At 50.3% G+C, this 22,085-nt stretch overlaps 3 protein-coding genes across 3 annotated transcripts; all 3 read right to left on the bottom strand.

Moving 5' to 3' along the window:
* Positions 1-3,785: 3,785 nt before the first annotated feature.
* GSTT1L (glutathione S-transferase theta 1-like) lies at positions 3,786-9,085 on the bottom strand. The gene is made up of 5 exons (XM_040648116.2): positions 8,917-9,085; positions 6,939-7,026; positions 6,121-6,271; positions 5,355-5,531; positions 3,786-4,632 (listed from the first exon to the last, which is right to left on the bottom strand). Exons 1-5 carry the CDS (start codon positions 9,026-9,028, stop codon positions 4,432-4,434), a joined length of 729 nt encoding a protein of 242 aa, XP_040504050.1. The 5' UTR covers positions 9,029-9,085; the 3' UTR covers positions 3,786-4,431.
* Positions 9,086-9,906: 821 nt separating this feature from the next.
* On the bottom strand, positions 9,907-18,423 carry DDX51 (DEAD-box helicase 51). The gene is made up of 16 exons (XM_004934333.5): positions 18,393-18,423; positions 18,051-18,319; positions 17,480-17,727; positions 17,200-17,350; positions 16,234-16,379; positions 15,815-15,886; positions 15,528-15,634; positions 15,160-15,268; positions 14,392-14,537; positions 13,562-13,760; positions 12,768-12,883; positions 12,555-12,671; positions 11,779-11,880; positions 11,251-11,314; positions 10,869-11,003; positions 9,907-10,431 (listed from the first exon to the last, which is right to left on the bottom strand). The coding sequence occupies exons 1-16, from the start codon at positions 18,413-18,415 to the stop codon at positions 10,405-10,407; spliced, it is 2,031 nt and encodes a 676-aa protein (XP_004934390.1). The 5' UTR covers positions 18,416-18,423; the 3' UTR covers positions 9,907-10,404.
* A 418-nt stretch (positions 18,424-18,841) lies between these two features.
* Positions 18,842-20,678, bottom strand: MIF (macrophage migration inhibitory factor (glycosylation-inhibiting factor)). The gene is given in 3 exon segments (NM_001305091.1): positions 18,842-19,105; positions 19,894-20,066; positions 20,487-20,678. Coding segments are annotated over 3 exon segments (348 nt in total). The 5' UTR covers positions 20,595-20,678; the 3' UTR covers positions 18,842-19,038.
* Positions 20,679-22,085: the final 1,407 nt, after the last annotated feature.

Below are 22,085 nucleotides of genomic sequence, written 5' to 3'. Positions count from 1 at the left end.
GGGACGCGGCGGGCAGCCCTGAGGCGCCCGGCCCCGGAGGGCCCCCCCTGCGGAGCCGTCCCAGCGCGGCGGGAGGTGGTGCTCCCATCCCGCAACATCACGGGTTGCGCCGAGGCCGGGAAAGGAGGTGCCGCTGGCGCCGCGCGTAGGGCCGCTTTAGGAAAGGAGCGCCGTGGGGGAGTGACGGCGACCGAGCGCCACAGAGGGCCGGCTGTCACACCGCTGCCCTCCCACCGGGCTCCGGCCCGCAGCTGCCTGCTCGGTGCCTGCGGTACGCGCAGCTCGGGCGCCACGCACCCAGCGACCCTCCTTTCCCCTCATTTCTTATGTAGGATTAACGGCAGGCTGAACTCGAGCCCTGCGTAGCCCCGCAGCGTTTCACAGCTGTGTGACTCGGGGACGGTGCTGCTGAGCACGGGCACGTCTGTGACAACTGGCGCTCTGCTGGAACCGACCGCGGCAAAGTCACCTCCGGTCAGACCCGGCTCAGCGCTCTGACGCCTCCTTATCAGCGCTGCCCGGAGCTCACGTGTCGCGCACACAGCTTTGGTCACACGCAGAGCTTTGGGAGCTCGAAGAGAGGGAGCTGGGGGTCGGGTGCTGTTCCACTCATGCAGAAGGGTGGGGAGCAGTGAGCTGTGCTGGGGTAAATCCAAACCTGCAGTACTCTCGGGTACTTCCTTTCGTACCAGTTTTCTGCTCTGGCAATACGTTATGAATGGAGATTACTGTTAGAACCACCATCTGAGTGGCTTTTGACTAAGCTGTGCCCTGACACTGGGGCTGCAGTACCACACACGGGTTTTTCAGTGGAATTCGTCAGATTTAGAGCCACACTATAAGATTTTTTCTTGTTGTTTTTCTTATCCTGACTAGCTTTGAGAAGGGCTCTCTACACTCTTTAGTCCCCATCCAGGATACGTTACCCTATAAAGCCTCCGCATGCAGCAGAAGCACAAAGTGAAGGCTTGTGGAGTACCTTGGCAAGTGCTTGAGTTCTGTCAAACCGCTTCAGAGTAAGAACATATTAAATGCTACTGGAGTGGGGAAAGGGAACGTGGATGTGCCTCTGCCCAGGTAAAAGAGTTTGTGTTTAAAATGCTTGCAAACCCCTCCTCTAAACTATAACTGAGAAGCGCTCACTGATCCCAGTGGTGGGTAGCAGGACGAGCAGTGTAGGATCACTTTGCTCCTTTTTAACTCATGTTTCAGTGGAGCCTTCTGTCCCAATTGGGCTTCCAAGAGCTTTTCCCGTGCCTTCTGGAAACGTTCTGTTTGTATGCATGTATTGGAAGTGAGTCAGAATGGCATGTTAAGCTGTCACAGCATGTGCAACCTCCCTCCATATTCAGCTCAAAGGGGAGCGGACGATGAACATTGCACTGAGGCAGGCAAAACTCTTGCACAACCTGTTGGGTTTGGCAGATAGAGAGGGCTGCTCTTGGGGCTTTCAGCCTTGGATCTGGAACCAGCTAAGATCAAATGACACAAATTAACCAGATGGGGGAAGTGGAGGGACAGCAGAAGGCGAAGTACAAGGACGAGATGCTTTATCTCCATGATAAAAACCAACAGCAAGGCAAGTCTGTAGTAAAAAAGAGAATAAAAAACTTTTTTACAAATATGTTAACAGTAAAAGGAGGGCTAAGGAGAATCCCCATCTTTTACTGCATGTGGCAGGGAACATGACCACTGAGGATAAAGAAAAGGCTGAGGTTCTCAATGCCTCGTTTACATCTGTCTTTCAAAGTCAGACTATTATCCTCAGGGTACTCTACTCCCTGACCTGGGAGTCTGGGATGGGGAGCAGAGCAAAACCCCACGATTCAGATGGAAACAGAGACCTACTGCTCCGTCTGGACTGTCACAAGTCCATGGGACCAGATGGGCTCCACCCAAGGGTGCTGAGAGAGCTGGTGGAGGTGATTGCCAAGCTGCTTTCTACCATTCATCAGCATTCCTGGTCAACTGGAGAGGTCCCAGAGGACTGAAGGCTTGCCATTGTGACTCCCGTCTACAAGAAGAGTCATAAGGAGCATACAGGGAACTACAGGTCTGTCAGCCTCACCTCTGTGCCCGGGAAGGCTGTGGAACAGATCATCTGGAATGAGATCACACAGCATGTGCAAGACAGCTAGGGGATCAGGCCCAGACAGCACGGGCTCATGAAAGGCAGATCCTGCTTGGCCGACCTGATCTTCTGCAGTTGAGTGACCTGCCTGGTGGATGAAGGAAAGGCTGTTGATGTTGTTTAGCTGGACTTCAGCAAAGCCTTTGACACTGTCTCCCACAGTATTCTCCTGGAGAAGCTGGCAGGGCTTGGGCAGGTACACTCTTGGCTGGGTAAAGAGTTGGCTGGAGGGATGGGCCCAGAGAGTGGTGGTGAATGGAGTTAAATCCAGTTGGTGAGCAGTCACAAGTGGTGTTCCCTGGGGTCGGTATTGGGGCCTGTCCTGTTTAGTGTCCTTATTGATGACCTGGACGAGGGGATTGAGTGAACCCACAGTAAGTTTGCAGATGATGCCAAACTGGGAATCAGTCTACGTGGGGGAAGGATGGCCCTACAGAAGGATCTAGACAGGCTGCATTGCTGGGCTGAGGCCAATGGGACGAGCTTCAACAAGACCAAGTGCCAGTCCTGCATTTGCTTTGGCTCACACAGTGGTTTCACTTGCACAGAGCCCAATCTTGAGGTTCTGCAGGGAAATATGTATGAAGAAAGGCTCTGCTAACAAGCTCCATTTGATTGTCTTGTCTGATTTGGCTCTTGGCTTTCATTGTTCCCACTCTGTTTCTACTTGAACAGAAGCTGAGGGATTTATTATGCTGGTAATAGAAAGTTTGCTCTCTACAAAAAAGGGAGAAGTTGGAGGAGTCTGAAGTTACACAAACAGGACTAAAAGAGGTAGCAAGGAGGGACCTATTTTATTCAGAGTGAAGCCCAGCCAGCTGGATGTGGTAAGCTGCAGGTTGTAGAAGAAAGGAAGTGGTTGGCAGCATGGCATAAACAGTGTCTTTTCTTTTGGTTTAGCAGTGCAGAGCAGCACCTACAGCAGTTACTGCTCAGGTGGCAGCAGTGCAAATGCTCTCAGGGCAAGTTACCCAGTTTGCTGGGCAGAATGCAAGAAGACAGTAAAAATGAGAGAAAACAAGTTATTCTCTGCTTGCGTCAGCTCAGAACATGAATTTTTGGGCAAACCTGCTTTTTTCAATACTGACATGTAGGATATCCTGCAAGCTGGAAGAACGGAAAGGGAATCTGCCTGGCTTAGCTCATACCTGAGGGACACACACTGCAAGCTCTGGTTCATGGTGCCCTTTTGAACTAGAGGGCAGGTTTACTCACGAAGCTCAAATACAGAATAGACAGATGGCTTATTCCCCAAAACTACAGGTGTATCTGAAAGGGTATGTGAGACCGTTTGAGCAGCTGTTTTAATCTTTAATCTGAGCACTGCTGTCACTTGGCTGGCATTAACGTGGCAGACACCTCACACTCACTGTGCCATGCAGACATCTGTGGCGGCGTAACCGCCTGGCAGACCACAGCACAGCCTTCCAGCTAAAACCAGTGCTACAAAAGGAGGAAAAAACAGTTCTGCACATTGGGACTATTCATAGTTCTCACATGGAAAACAGAAGGGCAGAAACAGGAAGAGGACAGGAAGGAGTGCAAGAGCAGGCAGTGATGAGGTTATGAAAGGGAACCATCCCAGTCTGCGTAAGGAATCCACGGCTGCCCCTTTCCCAGTTCTGCTTACAAATCCAAACAGAGCTAGGACACATTGCAAGTGTAACAATTAACTTTACTGGAGAATATGTCAGGACAGAAGAGTAGTGGAACACGAACATCATTTCAGCATTAGTTAGCTCATTTTCTAAGCGCTGCACTCACCCTGGGGTTGGCCACCGCGCCCCCTCTGCCCCCAGTACAGGCCCAGCCACAGCAGCATTCAGCAGTAGGGAACCTGGTTTGAATGCCTTCCGTAGGGCTGCCAGGGAAGCTCTGGGAAGGGATGGAGCACTGATACGGCATGAGGAAGGCGACCACGAGGTTGGCAGTGGTTTCACCTAGAAAACCAGCTTTTCTCAACTATGCATAAGCTACGTAGATGATGGCATAAGGCTGCTGAGGATCTTCGTTTGTGGGATTCACCCCATCCTTCTCAGACCTCACTGGAAAACCTGCACAGCTTCCTTGCTCCGAGGGTCCCTTTGCTCTGATCGGTAACGCAGCAGCCTCTAGTGGCCAGGTGCTCCCTCAGCCTCCCGGGCAGGGGCAGCAGCCAAGGGCTGGCTGGTTGCAGTCAAAGATGTAGTTTTCTGTACGATGAATGCAGTTTTCTGTACGATTATTAGAGGAAATATTGAAATATTACTAAAAGCCTACACAAAATAACTCACTTTAAATGGAGTGCAACGCCCTTCCTTCTAGTTGACTTGCTTTAAGAGCTGTTGCTTGAAGTGCTCCCGCAGCTCAGGTGCGATTTTATCAGCAGACACATTCTTGGCATTCAGGATCTCTTCGTGTGCTTCTTGGAACAGCTGCTTCCCCACGGCTTCTTCCACCCGCCTGCGCCACTCCGCTAACTTGGGCCTCTCCTCAAAGAGGTTGTAGCCAGCAGCAACAGGCTGCAGAGAGAGCAACAGAACCCGGGCATCAGGCTTCCCTGCCAGCAGCCAGCCGAGGGGTTTGCCAGGGCCGGGAGCAGAACGAAGCACAGATGTGCCTCAAACAAACAAAGTCATGGAGTTCATTAGGCGGAGTTCATCTCCGCTTCTTAACCTGCAGGAAGCAGCACTGTCCCCTGGGACCTGCAGTGGAAGTACAGCTGTGGCGGACCCCCAAACTGTGTAATGTGGGGCACAGAGGTCCACACACACCAACACGTCTCCTCCAAATCCCTGTGATTTCTGTAGCTCATTTTAGGACACTGAATCCTGGATCGAATCCTCTGAATCGATCCTCTGCTGCTCAAAAGACGAAGCAGTGGTCAATGAGCACCTTACGTTCAGCTCCCTCAAGACAAATGCAGTTTAGCTCCCCTCCTGAATTCGTGGTCTAAGTAAGGGAGCTGTTCTTTCAATCTCTCCTTCATCCCTCTCTGTCTACTTTGTAATTCTACTTCTTTTTTTTTTTTTTTCCTGGAAGAAATACCAGAAAATGGGAATTTTGTCCAAACTTCTATAAAGACACATTCCCTGGCAAACTCAATTCTGCTTGTGGCCAGAAAGGAGCAAGTTTTAATCCCACTAGAGAGTAAACTGCAGAGAGAGAAGGATCTGTCCTACAGAGATGGAGCTGCTGCCCACAGCCCAGCTTTATATCTCACAGCACCGTGATCCATGCTCACCTGCATGAGCTCCACCAGGGCTACGAGGTCTGCCAAGGAGATGTCGTTACCCACAATGAAGGGCTTATCCTGCAAGAACTTCTCCTCAAACTGACTCAGGACAACATTCAGCTCCTCGGTAGCACCTTCCACTTTCTCCGGAGGCAGTGGCTGGCCTGTAAGGATTGGTATCAGCATCTGGCAGGGAGAAGAACAGACATTGCTTTTTACACGTTTCCCTCTAAATGAAGTCCAGGCCTCAAACTGCCTACTTCTAAGCATCCCGCAATGGCCGTGCCCAGGAACGGCTGTTTGTTGAACAGAACAAGCTGTTGATCAGATTAATGTCAGTGACCGTCTTTGCTTCCCGTCTGTCTGTGTCTCCTCCCTAGAAAGTCTGAAGTTTCAACCATGTGAGTCTTCTCTCGAGGGAGGGCTGCATCATCTTTAAACAGCTGCATTTTGTTTTCCAGTGGGATGTTCTTTCTTTCCGTGAAGCTGGGCGGAAGGCAGTGAGCTGTGCCTGCTGCTTGGGTACATTCACCACGCATACTGCTCGGTCTGCATCGACAGGGAATGAGCCCCGCAGACTTCAGAGCTCTGGCTGCAGCACGAAGGATTCAGACCGCTTCAGTTGGGCAGAGAGCTGTCTCTACCAACCAGCCACATCAATCCCAGGTCTAGGTTTGTTCCTGTCACTTGCTTTGTATATTCACTTAGAATGGCCCAGCACACAGAGGGCTGCCGTAGCACTCAGCTCTCAGTTTTTAGTGTACGACGGCCTTACCTTAGTTACAAACAGCTTGCTCCCCTTCCCACGAATGTGGGCTTGCTGCCATGACAGGTACTCATCAACCCTGGCCTGTTTCTGCAGGTCAGAGGGATACCAGTGATCGGGAGTCTTGAATTTCCTGGTCAGGTACATGAGGATGGCAACGCTGCAGAGAGCAGGACAGAGCAGTGAGTGGTAAGCTGAGATGAAAGCAACTCATCCTTCCTCCTTTTCCTGAATGCACTGCTGTGTGAGCAGCAGTGCAAATGGGATTTAAGTCAGGTATAAGTGAGGACATGTAATCGTGGGGTGGTCACGGCACACGGCAGAGGCTGTGCTGGCTTGCTGGTTGCTCAGGGACAGCAACCTTCCCATGCATCACCAGCAGGCCACACCTGCCTCGCTGTGCTACGGTTACCCTGCAGACGTTTTAGAGCACTTATAAACCACAGAACGAGTTCATACCAGCCCAGAGCTTTGCATTGCCAGGCCATCCCGCAGCAGGTGCCTTCTGACAGGTCTACGCACTGAACTACAGCCCCCAGCTGAAGGCACACAGCACAGGACATTGGGGCAGCTGTCTTAGCTCAGAAACATTGCCTACATGCAAGCTAGCTGCAAGCAGCAGCTCAGAGTTTTCGTAGACAATGCTGTGTGAGGTGATTACGAGAGAAAGTTTCCCTTAGAACACAGGTTTGTTCTACATACAAGCAGAAAGAGGCCAACAACTGTCTGGGCTGCAGTCCCAGTAGAGAGCCAGCAGTACTCTGGCAGAACCCAAGCATGAGGACAAGCAGTCCTCCAGCAGGAGGCTGAGCTTATTTGTGCCTTACCTCTCTGCTAAGGTGAAGGAGCCATCCCTCAGTGCAGGCACTTTCATCAGCACGTTCACCTTCCTGAACTCCTCGGTCCTGTGCTCCCCTGAGGGAAAGGAGAGGGAAAGGATCAGTGGTGCTCAGCACCCATCTGGGAACAGCTGAGGAGTCCATGGGCGACGCGTGGACCATTTCTGGCTTTGACTGTACAAATACAGCCCTGTACTGCAGGGGTAGATTTTGGCTTTGCCTTATGATGTCGACTGACTTATTGCCTGCATACCAGAACAGCCTCTTGACAAAGGTCAGAACGGTTCAGTCCTTTCATACCAGCAATGTGTGTCAACTCAGGGCGGTATCAGCACGAAGTTTGTGCTTGGAGGTGGGTGTCAGGGCACAAACACCGAGCAGCCTTGGGGGGAAGGGATCTCAGTACCACAGACACGGTGGGGTAACCACAGGGACAGCAAGAAAGGAAGGAATTTTTCCTTTTTTCTTTTTTTTTTTTCTTGGAAAATAAGGAAATTCACATTAAAACTCTCCTTATAGTCCTCTGCTTAGAGGAAACAAATTCCTGTGATTCCATGTAAAGCCACGGGAACTTTATGACAAACATATTAATGAGCTCTTTGTGTGAGTTCTCCTTATCATAGATCAGAGCAAATACAGGAGGTGAGTTTGCTTTTAAGCCTTCTTTTAGGTCTCCCCTGTAAAGCAGGCAGAGAGCAAAGCCGACCGGAGGCGTTTTGTTCCTTTGGAGTTCCATTGTGCTCCGTTACCTCTGGACCCAAGCCTGGACACCTTCATTCATGCCAGCCTCTTCGCAGCCCCTGGCTTCAGAGTCACACACGTGCATCTCATCTCCATATGTGCATCTCCAATGCGTTACCCCGTCGTGCCCTCCTGTGTGAGTCACCTGGGAATCTCTGTGCCCCAGGAGATGCTCTGGAAAAGGCTTGTTTTCCCAGAACTTGGCAAACCCAATTTGTGAGTAATTCTCTTTCAGTTTTTCCATTCCCCTCCACGCTCTCACTGCTTGCCTGCCAGCCTCTGCTCGTTTGGATCAACGTCTCACCACAACCACTCATTGGCAAGAAGGGAAAGGACGCTGTATGGGCTTCTACCCCAGCTGCAACCAGCTCCTATTGAGACAGGTCATTAAGAGCAAAGCAGCATTCGGTGAGCAGCCAAGGCATGAAGGGGAACACCCAGAGAAGAAACCACAACACCCAGAGGTTTTTCTAATAACAAGCTGGAGCCTCTCTTGTTTCTCTATCAGTTTGAGCCTCGGAAGCCTATTGGACTTGAAGTCCAATACATTCACCGAATTTCACAACAGAGGAAAGGCTGAAAGGCAGTTTTTGCCAGCAAAGAAAGGAGATGCAGATCTCCAGACGTCCTCTGGTGAAAACACGACACCTGCGTGATGGGCTCCTGCCCACCGTCAGTCGCTTTTAGAACAAACCAAAGCCCTTCTCCCTCCTGCAGCCCTCCGCTTTGATTCCGGCTGCTGCACTTCACTCTGCTGCCTTCGCCACCTCCCAGAGCCTCTCCCAGTGCTGTCTGTATGACTTCAGCCCGCTGTGCCCCACTGACGCCCGGGGGAGGACCACAGCGCGCTGCCAGGGGCGCCGCATAGCGCAGCACGGCGCTTCTGGACGAGGTTACTTTGACGGGGCGAACCCCACGCCGGGTCGTCCCCGCGGATGGATGCATTTCCCATCTCCTTTCGGTAACCGAGGCACGGCCTCGGCGCCGGCACAGCCCGAGGAGCGTTACTTCTCAGAACAACGTCTCTTTTCCTGTCGCCCATTTTCTGTCGCGGTTGGGCTGTTTTCAAAGAGCTCGCACAGAGCTCCGCAGGACCGCAGCACGGGGGGGGGGGGGGGGACGCGGGCACCAGCACAGCAGCACACAACCGGGGTTTCCTTACGGGACAGGAACCCCCCCGCCCGCTGCTATCCGGGGGCGGCGACCCCTTCCCATCCCCGCTCACCCTTCATCAGCTCCACCCGTTTGAACTCGAAGGGGATGCTGTTGCACCGGGCGAAGATGTAGACCGCCCGGCAGGGCTGCGAGAGCAGATCGAGGTACAGCTCCAGCCCCATGCTGCCGCTCCTCGCTCCCGTCCCGTCCGTTCTGTCCCGCAGACGCCGGGTCGGGTCGGGGCGGGGCAGCACCGCGGAGGCGGACCCGGAGCTCCCGCCCCGTTCCCTCCCGGCTCCGCTCCGCTCCGCGCCGCCCGAACCGAACCGAACCGAGGTGACGGTGCAGCCGCTCCCCGGGAGCCGCAGGAAGTCCCGCCGCGTGCCATTAGGACCCGGTTCGGCTTAATCGCTTAATAAGAAATGAAGGCAGATGATTAATGGGATGCTGGGCCCGGGCAGGCTCACCGACGGGAACTCGCAGCTCTGCTGTAGGGGGTTGCACGCATCTCCTACTCCATCACGAAGCAAAACCAACTTGGCAGGCAGGTACGGCACCCGAGCAGCAGGAAGACAGATGCAGGCTCTGCTGCTGTGACAATCACACGTTGCTCCTGCTGTGCTTACAGCACGCAAACACCTTCCCTGACTTCCATCCCTCCAAGCTTTCCAGCACCCTCCTCCCTTTCACTTTTCCTCCATCAGTGCAAGGTGCACGTTGATATTGTTTTACAAAACAACAAAAGCCAGAGCTGGCTCTCTTCCTGCAGGGCTCCAAGGGCAGGTGGAGGCTACAGCCACAAGGCAGCTGTGAGCCCGTCAGGGACAGCTGAAAATACCAGTGGTAAATACAGAGTTAAGGCTTTTAAATTCCCAGGAGACACGAGATGTTTTAATCTGCATTAACAGTAACACTCAGCATAGCTGCTGCTACCCCTTGTACTGAAAGGAAGGAAACAACGCAGACAAGGAAATAACGAAAAGACAGAGAGTGGTACAACCAAAAATCCCCTCTCTCATCCCCTTTGTATTCCAGAAACTTTAAAATAACATATATAAAATCTTTTTAAAACATACATGTCGATTTATTTAAAAGTTGCAGTGCATTCAGCCTAGAACTGTTCTTTAACAGCATCCTGCTCCAGGCACTGCACTGCACGTGTTCTTATGAGGATACAGCTCCTGGCACAACGTGGCAGAACTGAGCTGTCCCATTTCAGAGGCAAAAAAGGCACAGTGCACACATCTGGTGACCAGCAGCTCCATCAGGCCCATGACGAAGAGCTGGACATGGCTCTTCTGTTCACTGCTGGTAGTTTTACATATGCCAGTTGGGTAATGATGCAAAATCCTCTTCAAAAGCAATTGCATTTGCTTCTCAAAAGCCAGTAAATTAACTCTGTTTCCTGTGTCCTTGACGTGAGAATGAGGCCTGTAATAGCTGACTTCAGACAAGATAAGCCTGAGGAGATGACCAGCAGCTCAGGAACCACATCTCCTTGTTACTGTGCTGGGTATCTTCAGTGCCACCAACCACAGCCACCTCTGCTCGCGTTCATTCAGACTCGTTTCTGTGCTCGCTCAACCTGTTCAAAATTAAAGGTGAGAAGGTGACTGGAAATGCTCCAGCCCAGGGTCATACAGAAGGGACTTTGGGTAGCAATATAACAGTATCATGATCTGTTCTGCTCTGCCAATAATATTCCTAATCTGCAAGTCAAAATGGTAATTTTTCAAGGACAAATGTTTATTGAGTGTCCTCAAAGAGAGCAGAACACGTGCTCAAATCATACAGCACAAAAGTATCTGTTATGGTTCCCTTGTCCACCAACATGGCAAGTTAAATGCTATGCTGCTTCTGTCCAAAAGCTCTCATCTTTCCTACTGGTGTGTAAAGGTCTGCAGAAAATGCTTTCCCTCACACCAAAACGGACATGTCTCAGTCCAACAGGATTCCGGTTACTAACGCTTGTGCTTGTCATGACCTGCCCCGTTTTCTGCTGCTCTTCCCTCTTGCAGTTACCTTGACTGTCCTCTCTAGTTTAGACAGAGCCTCCTCATACTGCTGCACCAACGGCTTTAACAACTTGCCCTTGACCAAGTGCTGCTTTATGTCTGGAATGCCGGCATCCTTCAGCATCCGCAGAAACCTGCGCTCCTGCACAACAAAACAGACACAGCAGAAGTAGTAGTGAGTACCTCCCCTTCACAGGGGGCAGCCTGCTGTCTCTCAGCTGGAAAATGAGCACGTTTTGGCATTTTCTGCCTAGTCATGGAATGACTGAATAAAGATTTTCCAAGTACAACACACAGCTGACTGGAGAAGGTAGAAAGTAATACGAACTTCCTGTTCCTTACAGTCCTCCACTCTTCCATTCCAAATGAATCTTATACTGATGACATACCTGGATTCTGAGGACCATGCTGAAAGCTAAACCTGCTTTTCCTGCACGAGCTGTTCTCCCAACACTGAAATCAGAAGAAGGAACATGGAGTCAGTTCAGCCATGCAGCAGTCGCTGCCATTATCAGCTTCAGGAGTCTGACTGTGAAACTCTCCAGATTTAGGAGAAAGTCTGCATGTTTATGTTTAACAGGGCTAGCCACGTGTTACAAAGGATGAACGTTTCCAGAGTCCATTTACAGCTGCTGAGCCTCTGCAGTGTTCTGAGCATCTGGGAACCCAACATGACGCTCTGCAGGACAACGTTTCTAGCTCCTGAAATATACATCTCATATAACGGGGTGCCAGATTTCTGTTTTGATACTACATTGCTCTCGTGATGCCATGAATTAGCTTCTGATTTAAGAAGTTAGTTCTACACTGAAGTTAAAGGGAGTTTCAGCTCTGGATTTTAAGTGCATGTCGCTTATGCTAAGTATTTCAGAGAACAGCAAGCTCAAACGTCTTCCTTCTGTTCCCGCCTGTCTTACCGGTGAATGTATGTCCTGATGAACTGAGGTGTGTCGTAGTTTATTACACAATTCACTCCTTTAATGTCAATCCCTCGAGCAGTGGCATCTGTGCTGATTAACCTGGTTTTAAATGTACATACAGTTGCTTTCAGGTAACATCTCTGCCGTTACACAAACACATACAAAACAGCTGAGCACAGCACAACTACTGATAATCGCTGTTAAAAATGGGCAGTCAACTTCTGAGCTCTAAGCATTAAAGCAGCGTTGTAAGTCACATAGTGTAACTGGCATTAGCTGTCTGTTCTAAGTGCCACTACAGTTATATATGAAAAGCTACAGAGCATTTCCAGGTTCTCCAAGCTTGCAACACTAAGGCAGACAGCTGCCAGCACACCAGAGGTTACAAACCTGTAAACCATCTGAGCACTCCTTAAAGGTACTGAATGCAGACAGTGAGGTGTCTGCCATTAGCCAAGGAAGAATTTAAATACAGGGTTTGGACAAAAAGAAAATCCAGAAAATAAACATTTACCTTTTTTTCCCTGGGGGACATTTCATAGATACAGTCCCAATACAGTTATGAACATCACAAAGTGAACCAAAATCATGGATAGAAGTAAACCTGTCTGCCCATCTGACTGGGCCAGGTTCCATGCCCATTTTTCAACTGATTCCTGCATGCTGTTTTACAGGGGAGCCCTGTTTAAATATCCCCTTGATTCTAACTAGTTTTACACACTAGAAATAGTATATGTCCTAAGACTTACAGGAGACTCATTTAAGACACTCACAGTTGTATCTTTCCTTGTTCAAATTCCTTCATGGTTCTTTGTCTCTCATTTGGAGGTAACCGAGAAGAAAATTCAGCCACAGTGATTCCACCAAAAGCCTGAACAAGCAGGAACAATCTGCGGGTGAATGGGATAGAAACCATCACTTCATTACTTAACTCTGTAACACCACTATGGCAGCCATCTGCCAAACGGCCTCATGAATATATTCACCTGTGAGAAGCCTCTCTGGAGTTGGTAAAACACAACACACGGGTAAACTTCTTTGTCAGCATGAAGTGCAAGAGGAGCAACGGCTTGGAATTCAGGTCACAAGGCACATAACTTTGCTGCAGTCACATTGGGGAAGAAGTTCAGAGACAAATTACTTCTTGCCAGGGCTATCTTCCCCGAAACCTACTACCTGTCCATAACCTACATAGGCTTGGATGTTTTGCAACTAACAGCAACAAAAGCAGATCCCACAGTGCCACCCCCTATTTGGAACAAGTCACAGCTACACAACACAGGGCAGAGGCAGGAGACCTATGTTGTTTTAGTGCTCTCAATTCTCTGTGGCAAGTAACAACATGCACTGCCTCTTGTCTACAGACTGATCTGTACTCACATGCCTTGAAATGCATGTTATACATACATATGTAAAACATAACTTGAGATGGACAGTTGAGAAGTGATACGTTACTACTTATCTCCACTCCCTTTTGCAAGCAAACTTAATTCGGTATGAAGAGTTTAACCTTAAAGAATTCCAGTCCATTCCAAGAATTCCTAACCAACCCAATACTTGGTAATGAGAAAACAGCTGAGTGAAGGCAGAGCTCTTTGAGTCACAAAGACTCCCAAAGCCACTTTCCTTCAGCATCTCTGTAATACAAGGCATTGAAGGAAAGGTGTCTTTGCTCCCAGAGTTAAACTAATCTTGAAGTCTAATTTATTCAAACACCTTCTTTTTTCCAACAGCTATCAAATAGGTTACTTTTATAGCTGCAAGAGCATTAATACCATACCGATAGCCCCTCAGGGAGCGTGTACTTCTCTTCACAATCTTCTTTGGTCTCCGTTCCATCTCTGAGTGTTTTTTTCTCAGAGTAGACAGATGTGAAGAGGCGAGGCTGAAATAAGCCCAACTGCTGCAGCTTCTCTGGGTCCTGGGTCAGCGTAGCTGAAAACAGCAGTTTCTGTAAGGGTATCTGAGGGTAACAGCAGCTGAAATAAACAGCATATGGAAACTGAACTCCGAGGACAGGGCAAAGGAATTCCCCCATATGTGCTTTCAGATGATGTTATGAGGGAAGTAATTAACTTTTTGACACCCTTTTCCTGCTCTGGGCCCTTCTGGTAGGATCTTTCCCACTCTTGTTTGACAGTGGAGCTCACAGACAGAACTGGATCAGCAATCTCAACTCAACTGCACAACGCTCATTTGTTTCCCTGGCACACAACCCTGCACCCCAGTCACCCCTGCTCCAATCCTAGTCACTTCCTTCCTTCGCTGCTGATCTCAGTTTCTGAGGCACCTCTGCCATGCTATTTGAAAAGAGCAGCTGCGGATGCACAGTTCAGCATTTTCCTTCAGTTTGCCAGAGGGCAATGCTACTGCGTGCTGTGTAAGTGACTCAGAGACTTGCAGTATTTGTGTATTTTTTTGATGCTGCTTTAGCCTAGTGAAGGAAAGCCTGAAGAAGACAATACTTAGATTTCAGTCTAAAGGACATCCTTTAATACCAGCTGTTCACTGCCTGCTTTTTCAAGCTTTGAGTAGTAGCTGCCTCACTTTGGCAGACATTTCTCTGAATAACCTTGCAAACAGTTCAAAGAAATGCATTTTGCAGCTTACCTAGCTGCTGTTACAGGCCCTGGTTTGGTCCTCTGAAAAAGCATATTAGAACCAGCTTCATTTTCTGCTTGGAACGCAGCTTTGACAACCTGGTTCAGCCAATTCTGGTGCATGTCATCAATCATACGGTCAGCTTCATCTACAATCTGAATTCAGACAGACAAAAAACACTACCTGTTAAACACTACCTTGAACATGGCAGCTTTTTTTTATTTACTTAAATCTATGAACCAGAATCCAAGATGTACAGAAGCTTCTAGTCAACAGAAACGCTTACTTTGCCCATCTTTCCACAAATGAAGGCATGCATTTCTGTCCCAAAACTGAATGTTGCTTTCATTTCAGTTGCTCAGTAGCCAACTGGACACTCAGACTACACACAAGTTCATTTGCACTTATGCAAAGACATGGTTGTATTTAAGAGAAAACTCTTTAAACCCTAATTAAGATGGCAGCCATGTCTCTGTACAGATTCCAGTACGGTGGAATTAACTTGAAACTCTGATAATTAACCCTGAAAAAAAACCCAACTTTATTTTTAAACAGAATAGCTTTATTCCAAGTTTGTGTCTACAAGGGCAAGTAAGTGTCACGAGCTGGAATAGAACTTCTCATCTTAAGGCAGGCTGCTTGAACAGTCTAAAGCACAGACCAAGTACCTACAACCATTCCAATAGAGATAAATTCATGCACTATGCAAGAAGAAAGCAAGAATTACAGACCCAGTGGACGGTGCACTGAAATGGCAGATGTGTGGAGCTGACTCACCAGGAAGCGAAGCTGTGTCAGACTGAACCCTGGGGTCTTGCTAATGTGATCAGCCAGCCGCCCTGGCGTAGCCACAATAATATCAGCAAGGCTGCAGTAGCCTGTCACTCTGCAAGAACAAGCAGCCCATCAGTAAGTTTCTCCCCAGACTGTAAAGCACATAACAGAGATCCTTGGTGTAATACAGTTCAAATATCCAATTTACCAGCAAACAAAAGCAATACAAAAACAGCTTCGAGCATATACACCCACTATCCAAAATCCTTCCTGCATGACGATGCAGTACAACGGTTTGTATTTTGACCTCTGCTCGTGGAGATTAGAGTTTACAATCTGTATAAACCTTATCAAAAGATCACTTAACCTACTTTTTCTGGACAAGCATTTCCTGCTCCTTTGCGAAAGATTTCTGGCCAGTAATCAATACAACCTTCAGACCCGTCCCATCGGTGTAAATGTTGAACACTTTACTCACCTGTAAAGAAATGGGCTTTGTTAGCTGCAGGAAAATCAGTGAAACTGATACTTTACATTAACAACAATCCCACTGACGGAGTATTCAGCCTGCTTCCCTGAACAGCCATGCAAATATTTACTGCATCAGCCCTTCTTTCAGCACAGTTCTGCTCAGCAAGAAAGGTGAAGAGCTACGTACCTGCTGTGCCAGTTCCTTTGTGGGCAGAACAACCAGAGCTCTCACTTGGCAAACTACCCTATCCAGCAGAACCTGTAAAAACAATGGTCAAATGAGGCCCTGATAGCAACGGGGTGAGAAGGAGTTTCTTTAAACTATTGAGAAGAGGTAGGCTTGATGTGTGCTCCCAGAGTTTTACATTTCTGTTTTACTCCCCCACATCCTCTCAACTCCTCATGTGTTATCAGCTGTCTGTGACGGAGCAGTGAGCACAGGTGGATTCATGTAGATCCTTCAAATAGCTCTGAGCACAAAAACCCTGCTGATTTGCATTCACAAGTTTCTCAACTTCCTCACCTACTTCTAAATTCAAATTCTGCCTGAACAAAAGCAACCTCAATGTTTTCCATACAGGTATTTTGCTGGTAGTACAAACTCACCTGTACTATTGGTATGACAAAAGACAGGGTTTTCCCACTGCCAGTGGGTGCTGAGACACAGATGTCTTTGGGGCGGTATCCTCCCTGCCCCACCAAATATCCATTGGAAGCACTCTGTAGAACAGCAGGTATCACCTCTGCCTGAACTGAACAAGAATGGAAACAAACATTACTCGCAGAGTTAATTAACTAGACTAAGACTAGTTTATTTAGGAAGTCCATGCTTTATACAATGAATCTGTTTCCACATCTGTGCTGTTGCTGCTACAGACATAAGGCAGGAAGAATCAAAACCAGTACAGATGGTATCTGTTTTTTTCCCCCAGGTCTTTTTCATTTGTGAACTTATAGCATTGAGCACAGAGATTTCCTTCCCCAAGAATTCAGCTATTTCTTATGCTCAGAATAGACGTTACTCTGTCAAATACAGTTTTCAACTCATGCCCATATTGTTGTATTCATGTTAGGATGGTACTGGGCAGCATTATCTGCCAAGGAGCAAAACAAACACTTTCCATAGGCTTTGAAGTCATTCATGTCTGCTGCAAGAGAGTACATAAGGACTGAAACAAACAGTCCTGTAAAGACAACAGCCATCTGTGAACTCCCTTCTTTCCCTGCCCCACAACCAGTCCTCACAAACCAGCAGCCCTGTTTTATCTGCGAGGTTCAGCAGCCAGGGAGCTAAGTAGAAAAAGTGGAATGACAAAAGCAAGCTCTCCCTCTTTTGGCTGCTGTGAGCTATTACTTCAAAACATACATTTTGTGTAGTTGCATTTATGATTGGATAACAGCCTTCAGTTACTAGCATACATAATGTTATGAAAATAGAGGTTAAAAACTGAATTCATTAATGCATTAAGCTTTTGTTTTATGCTTCATCTCATTGACTACACAAAATATACGGCAACAGAGTGAAGGCAATACGTAAGCAAGTGTAGAGAAAGAAGAGCACTAACAAAGTACCTGGAAAAAAGGACTCTATTCCATTCATTTGCAGCTTTTTCAACAGCTTGGGGTGAATTCCTGGGACATCCCTGATTGGAATTAGATTCTCTTTGATACGTTTTTGCACCAGCTTGGGTTGAGCAAGCCAATGTGGTAAGAAGGGCTGTACCTGAGGTGAGAGAAAAAGAGAGTAGCAAAGTGTTTTTGCCACCGAACAGGCAAAGCCATATACTAAATACGTGCTGATAAGGCACCTTTTCATTCCCGGCTGTCATCAACATTCAGTCAGGGCAGTTACCTTCTGCACGGGCTTTTTGTCATAGTCTCCAAGAACCGCCAGGCTGGAAGGTGGTGGATGTGGTGCTTCTTCCCCCAAGGCTGCTGAGGGCAGCTCCTCCTCCGTGCTCTGCTTTCCTTCAGCTCCTTCACTGCTCTCTTTCTTCCTCACTTCAGCCCCTTCAGTTCCCTCATCCCTCTTCTTCCTTTTAGAGGACTTTTTTTTAAGGTTGCTCCTGTCTCCCCGTTGTTCGGTGTCTTCTTCAGAATCTAAGGAACAGCACCACAGAGCTACAGAGCACCACGTGCCACAGAAAAGGGATATGGGGAATGTCTTCCATCACAGAACTCAACCAACAACTTGCAAGCTTATCCCTGAATTCAAGCACAAGGGCCAAACGCTGCTTTGGTGCTACAGGGGCAGCTGAGAACCGCGCTGACACGCAGCCCTCCTTCCCTCACGCTGCACTGATCCCCGATGTTTGCAATATTGGGTTTCCTACCAGAAAAGGAACTGCTGGGGGAGCAGCTGACAGAATTTATTCTCGGACAAACTCACTGAGGTACTCAGAGGGCGGTGCTGTCACCGTTACCTGCCCCAGGGCCCGGCTCTCCATCTCTCTTTCTCTTCTGCACCGCGCTGCCGCCCTCGCGCTCCTTCCTGGGCCCTCCCCGTTCCCGCGCGGCGCTCTCCGCGCTCCTCTTCTCCTCCGCGGCTTCGTCCTCCGGCCCCGCTCCGCCGAGCTCCTGCTGCCGCCTCAGCTGCCGGGCCTTCGCCTGCTCACGGAGCCGCTCCAGCAGGGCCCGAGCCCGCTCCTCCTGCGCCTGCTCGTCCGCATCCTCCTCCTCCTCTCCGGCGTACCTGAAACGGCCGAGAAAGAGCCCGTCACGCACGACCCCCGGGCCCGGCCGCAGCCCCACGCCGCACCGCCCACCTGCTGACTGCGAACAGCGCCATGGCCGCCTGAGGGAGGCGCGCCGTGATGACGCCACAGTCTCGCGCGGCGGAAGACTCCAGAAGGGCGGGAGAGGGCGCTGAGGGGCTGGGACCGCCCGCGCCCTGAGGGGAGGCGGAGCCAAGATGGCGACCGAGGGGAGGCGGGAACCGAGATGGCGGCTGAGGGAGCGTGGAGGCCGTGGGCCCGGCTTCCGACAGCGCGGCGCTGACTGCAGGACGGCCTAAGGATGTCTAGAGCAACGAAGAGGCCTAAGCGCACCTATGGGGCGCAGTGAGGTAAAACCGGCCCTGTGACACTGCCACACTCCTCCCACCAGGAGTGAACTGATGTGAAGTGCCTGGTCCTACACATGGAAACGCAAATCCTCCATTTGTTTTTACAACCACAGCAATCACCCATCCCCAGCGGAAGGCCACACCAGACAGTTTATTTCTAAATCTTTATTTGTTTTCTACACGGAGAAAACAGAGGAATGTTGAAGCAGCAGTACTGAAACACACTAACGAGGAGCCATCCATCTGTGAGTGCACACAACATAGCGCAGGGCCGTCTGTGTGGTGATCTCTAACGGGAAGCACGAGGGGAGGTCTGGGAGCAGCCTCTGGGCACAGGAGGGAGAGCTCTATGCAAAGGTGGAACCGTTCCAGCCCACGTTGGCAGCATTTATGTCGAAGTAGTTGATGTATACCCTGCAGAAGAGGCATAGGAATACACAAAAAAAATGACTCTTAATAAGTAGTTTGTATAAGCAATGAGTGAGACAAGGCAACAGGATAGAGGAGAGTGTCTCCTGCCTCCCAGAAACAAAAGTTTTTACTGAAGCCTGTTTAACGTGTGTGACAGCCTCCATCAGCTGATATCCTTAGAGCCTCTGGAACTGTCCCTTCTATCAAATACAAGCTCTTCAGTCAGGAGCAACTCAGGCACCTTTTGGGTAGCAGCCTGTCCAGAATTCCAGAGACAAACCTCTTGTTACAGAGCACTGCAGTCTCACACACCAGACCAACACACAGTCCGGCAGGCACTGGCTCTGTGCTTCTTCCTTCCAACACGGGGATGTGAGAGGCAGCAGGCTGGTCCTCCTCCCTATCACTGCTGCACGCGGGCACTCCCCAAAGCTCTACCTGTGCAAGAGCTGTGTGCAGCCTGCTAGTTCATGCTTGCCTGTGTGCTCCAGCCTACTACGTCTCCGCCCTCGTGCTTTCAGGCCCCACCATGAGGAAACATCACACCCCAGGAGTGAATGAATCTGCATTGTGGACTCTACCACTCGCCAATGCTCAGGTGTTCTTTCCTACGAGGCTAAATGGCTTCCTGGAGAACTTCCAAAGGAAAGATGGAGGCAACAAACTTTTAAATGGACGTGAAGAGCTGCAAGAAATTACTTTGTATTCTCTCCTGGCTTTTTACATTTTCAAATGAAGTTTCCAAAGGAGTCACAGAGCTACAGATGAAAAGGACCACATCCCAGCCCTACCTGTCTGCAGACACGTGCAAGTGCTTCGCAATCATATCGCACAGGAGCTTGGTGTAGGTCTTGTTCTGCTGCCCTCCAATTTTGCCAATGCTGTAGAGGCTGCAGAGAGCGCAAGGATCCGTGGAGCCCCCGAAGGACATCATCTGATCAGGTACGATGTGCACGGCTATGTACTGCAATAAACAAGCAGGCAAAGGATAACGCACAGCCCTCTCCTCGCTGCAGGTACCAGATTTAACAGCGCTGAGATTACGCAGTCGCGCGCCGTGCCGGGCTCAGGGACCGCCCCCCTCCCCGAGGCTGTGGCGGAGCACAGCGCGGGCCGCAGCGACCCCCGAGCCGAGCTCTGAGTCCCGGGGGCGAAGGCTGCGTTTGCACCGCGGCCACGCGGCGGAGATAGAGGCCGGAGGGCCGGCCCGGTTCCGCAGCTCCCAGCGCGGCCCATCGCCGCGGGGCAGCACTGCCGGGCCGTGATTGCCCGGCCCGCAATGCTCGGCTGGCGGCCCCCGGCCCCGCGCGTAGCGCTCCCACCCCCCCTACTCATTCTCCACGCGGCTCGCACGTAGCGCTCCCCGCCCGCCCCGCGGCCTCACCTGCGCGGGCTTGCCGGTGGCCTTGGCCAGCTGCTGGGTCAGCTCGCCCAGCAGGCTGTCGGGCACGGCGTCCTTGCAGACGTTGGTGTGGATGGTGAACATAGGCATGGCGGCGGCGCAGGGCTGCGAGCAGAAGGAGCGGAGGCGCTGCGAACGATGGCGATGCTTGCAGTGCGCGCGGGGCTGCGCCGCGCCGGCCTTAAAGGGCCCGCGCCCCGCGGGGCGGGGAGGAGGGAGGTGCCCTCAGCAGAGCCGCGCACCGGGCAATGACGGACAGCAGCCCCGCTGTGCCAGGGCCCGGCCGGAGCGAGCCTGCCGCTTTCCGCCGTTATTCCTGCTCAGTATTACGATTCCGAGCATATTTTGAGCGTGTGTTACTGGCTGCTCTCTGGAGTTGGGCCCTGCTGCTCCGGGCGGCTCGCACACAGCCCGATACGCGCACGTGTGGGGCTGCCGGCCCGGGATTCTGCAGAAGGGGGAGATGAGCCCTGAGTGATGCATGAGGGATTTTCTTCCTTTTGAAAAATCCTTTTGAAATTCGTGCATTTTTTTTTTAACTGCGTGTATATCTTTAACACAGCGTGAGGGAAAATTTGACTTGCGAGCATGAGAATTATTCTGTCATGTTCTTCAGTCAAATTGAAAGTGATCTCTAACTCCTCGTTTCCACCTTCATACCATATTTTTCTGGAAAAAAAAAAAAAAAAAAAGGCAGAAGGGATTTTTTTTTTAGAGATGACACGGTGTGAGTCCATTGGGCGGCGAGAGGCAGCCTGAGCCGAGCCTGCCGCTGCGCCCTGTGATGCTGTGATGCGGCGCACGTAGGCTGCGGAGGGCACCCGGCACTGCCTGAGCTGCTCGGAGTGACTCACGGGAAGGCAGAGGGGAATCAGGGCCAGAGCCCGCTCTGAGCCGACAGTCTCCAGGCAGGAATCAGACACGTGAACTTTTAACAAAGTTCTACTGCGTCTGCTAGAAAGCTCGACCGTACATCTGCATGGCACATGTGAGCACACATAGCCCCGAACAAAGAGTGGAGGATGCTGTTTGAAGTGGCGCGGGCTGTCGCGCAGCAGTCCCGGCTCACGTTGCTCACACAGTGGAGAGGCACCCGCAGCTTCATGCTGTTTTATCCCTTTGACTCTTAGTATTTTCGTGGCTTCTAAAGGTGAAGGAAACTGAAAGGTAAAATAGTTTACGGACATGTATCAAACGGCTTTCTGATGGTGTGCTACAGTCAAAGAAAGACAAAAGAAAAGGCTTTTACATTCCTTATTAGAGAGTGTAAAGTGAGATTGGTAACAAGTAGCAGTGGTCTTGATGGTACTTTGTCTCAGGGTTACCTTGGGAACATACAGTTCAGTGTTTGGGTGCTCTGAAAACAACTCAGAAGACGTGTAGCACAGAAAGACTTCCAAAGAGATGTTGGGCAGGCTGAAGTCTCTCCTGGAGACTAACTGCAAAGAGCAGGGCTGGGGAGATCTCTGGTTGCACTTGTGCACGCCTGACTTCATTGCAATCAAAACCAGAGCTACTGGACCAGGGATAAGGAGCCAAGAGAGCATCAGAAAACAGGGGTGTCATTCTTTGGCCTGGTGG

This window comes from Gallus gallus, chromosome 15 (assembly GCF_016699485.2).
Source record: "Gallus gallus isolate bGalGal1 chromosome 15, bGalGal1.mat.broiler.GRCg7b, whole genome shotgun sequence".
NCBI classification, from domain to species: Eukaryota; Metazoa; Chordata; class Aves; order Galliformes; family Phasianidae; genus Gallus; species Gallus gallus.
Note: the sequence above shows the minus strand (reverse complement) of the source record. Positions and strands in the feature narration are given on the sequence as shown.

Excerpts from the sequence above, each read along its gene's own strand:
- GSTT1L (XM_040648116.2), bottom strand. The coding sequence starts at position 9,028 with ATGGGGCTGGAGCTGTACCTCGATCTGCTCTCGCAGCCCTGCCGGGCG. Across the intron at positions 5,532-6,120 it reads GCAAGCTGTTTGTAACTAAG|ATGCTGATACCAATCCTTAC; the intron begins GTAAGGCCGTCG and ends TCTCCCTGCCAG. Across the intron at positions 4,633-5,354 it reads CCCTGGTGGAGCTCATGCAG|CCTGTTGCTGCTGGCTACAA; the intron begins GTGAGCATGGAT and ends CTCTCTCTGCAG.
- DDX51 (XM_004934333.5), bottom strand. The coding sequence starts at position 18,415 with ATGGCGCTGTTCGCAGTCAGCAG. Across the intron at positions 16,380-17,199 it reads AATAGAGTCCTTTTTTCCAG|TTCAGGCAGAGGTGATACCT; the intron begins GTACTTTGTTAG and ends ATTCTTGTTCAG. Across the intron at positions 14,538-15,159 it reads TGACACAGCTTCGCTTCCTG|ATTGTAGATGAAGCTGACCG; the intron begins GTGAGTCAGCTC and ends GTCTGAATTCAG.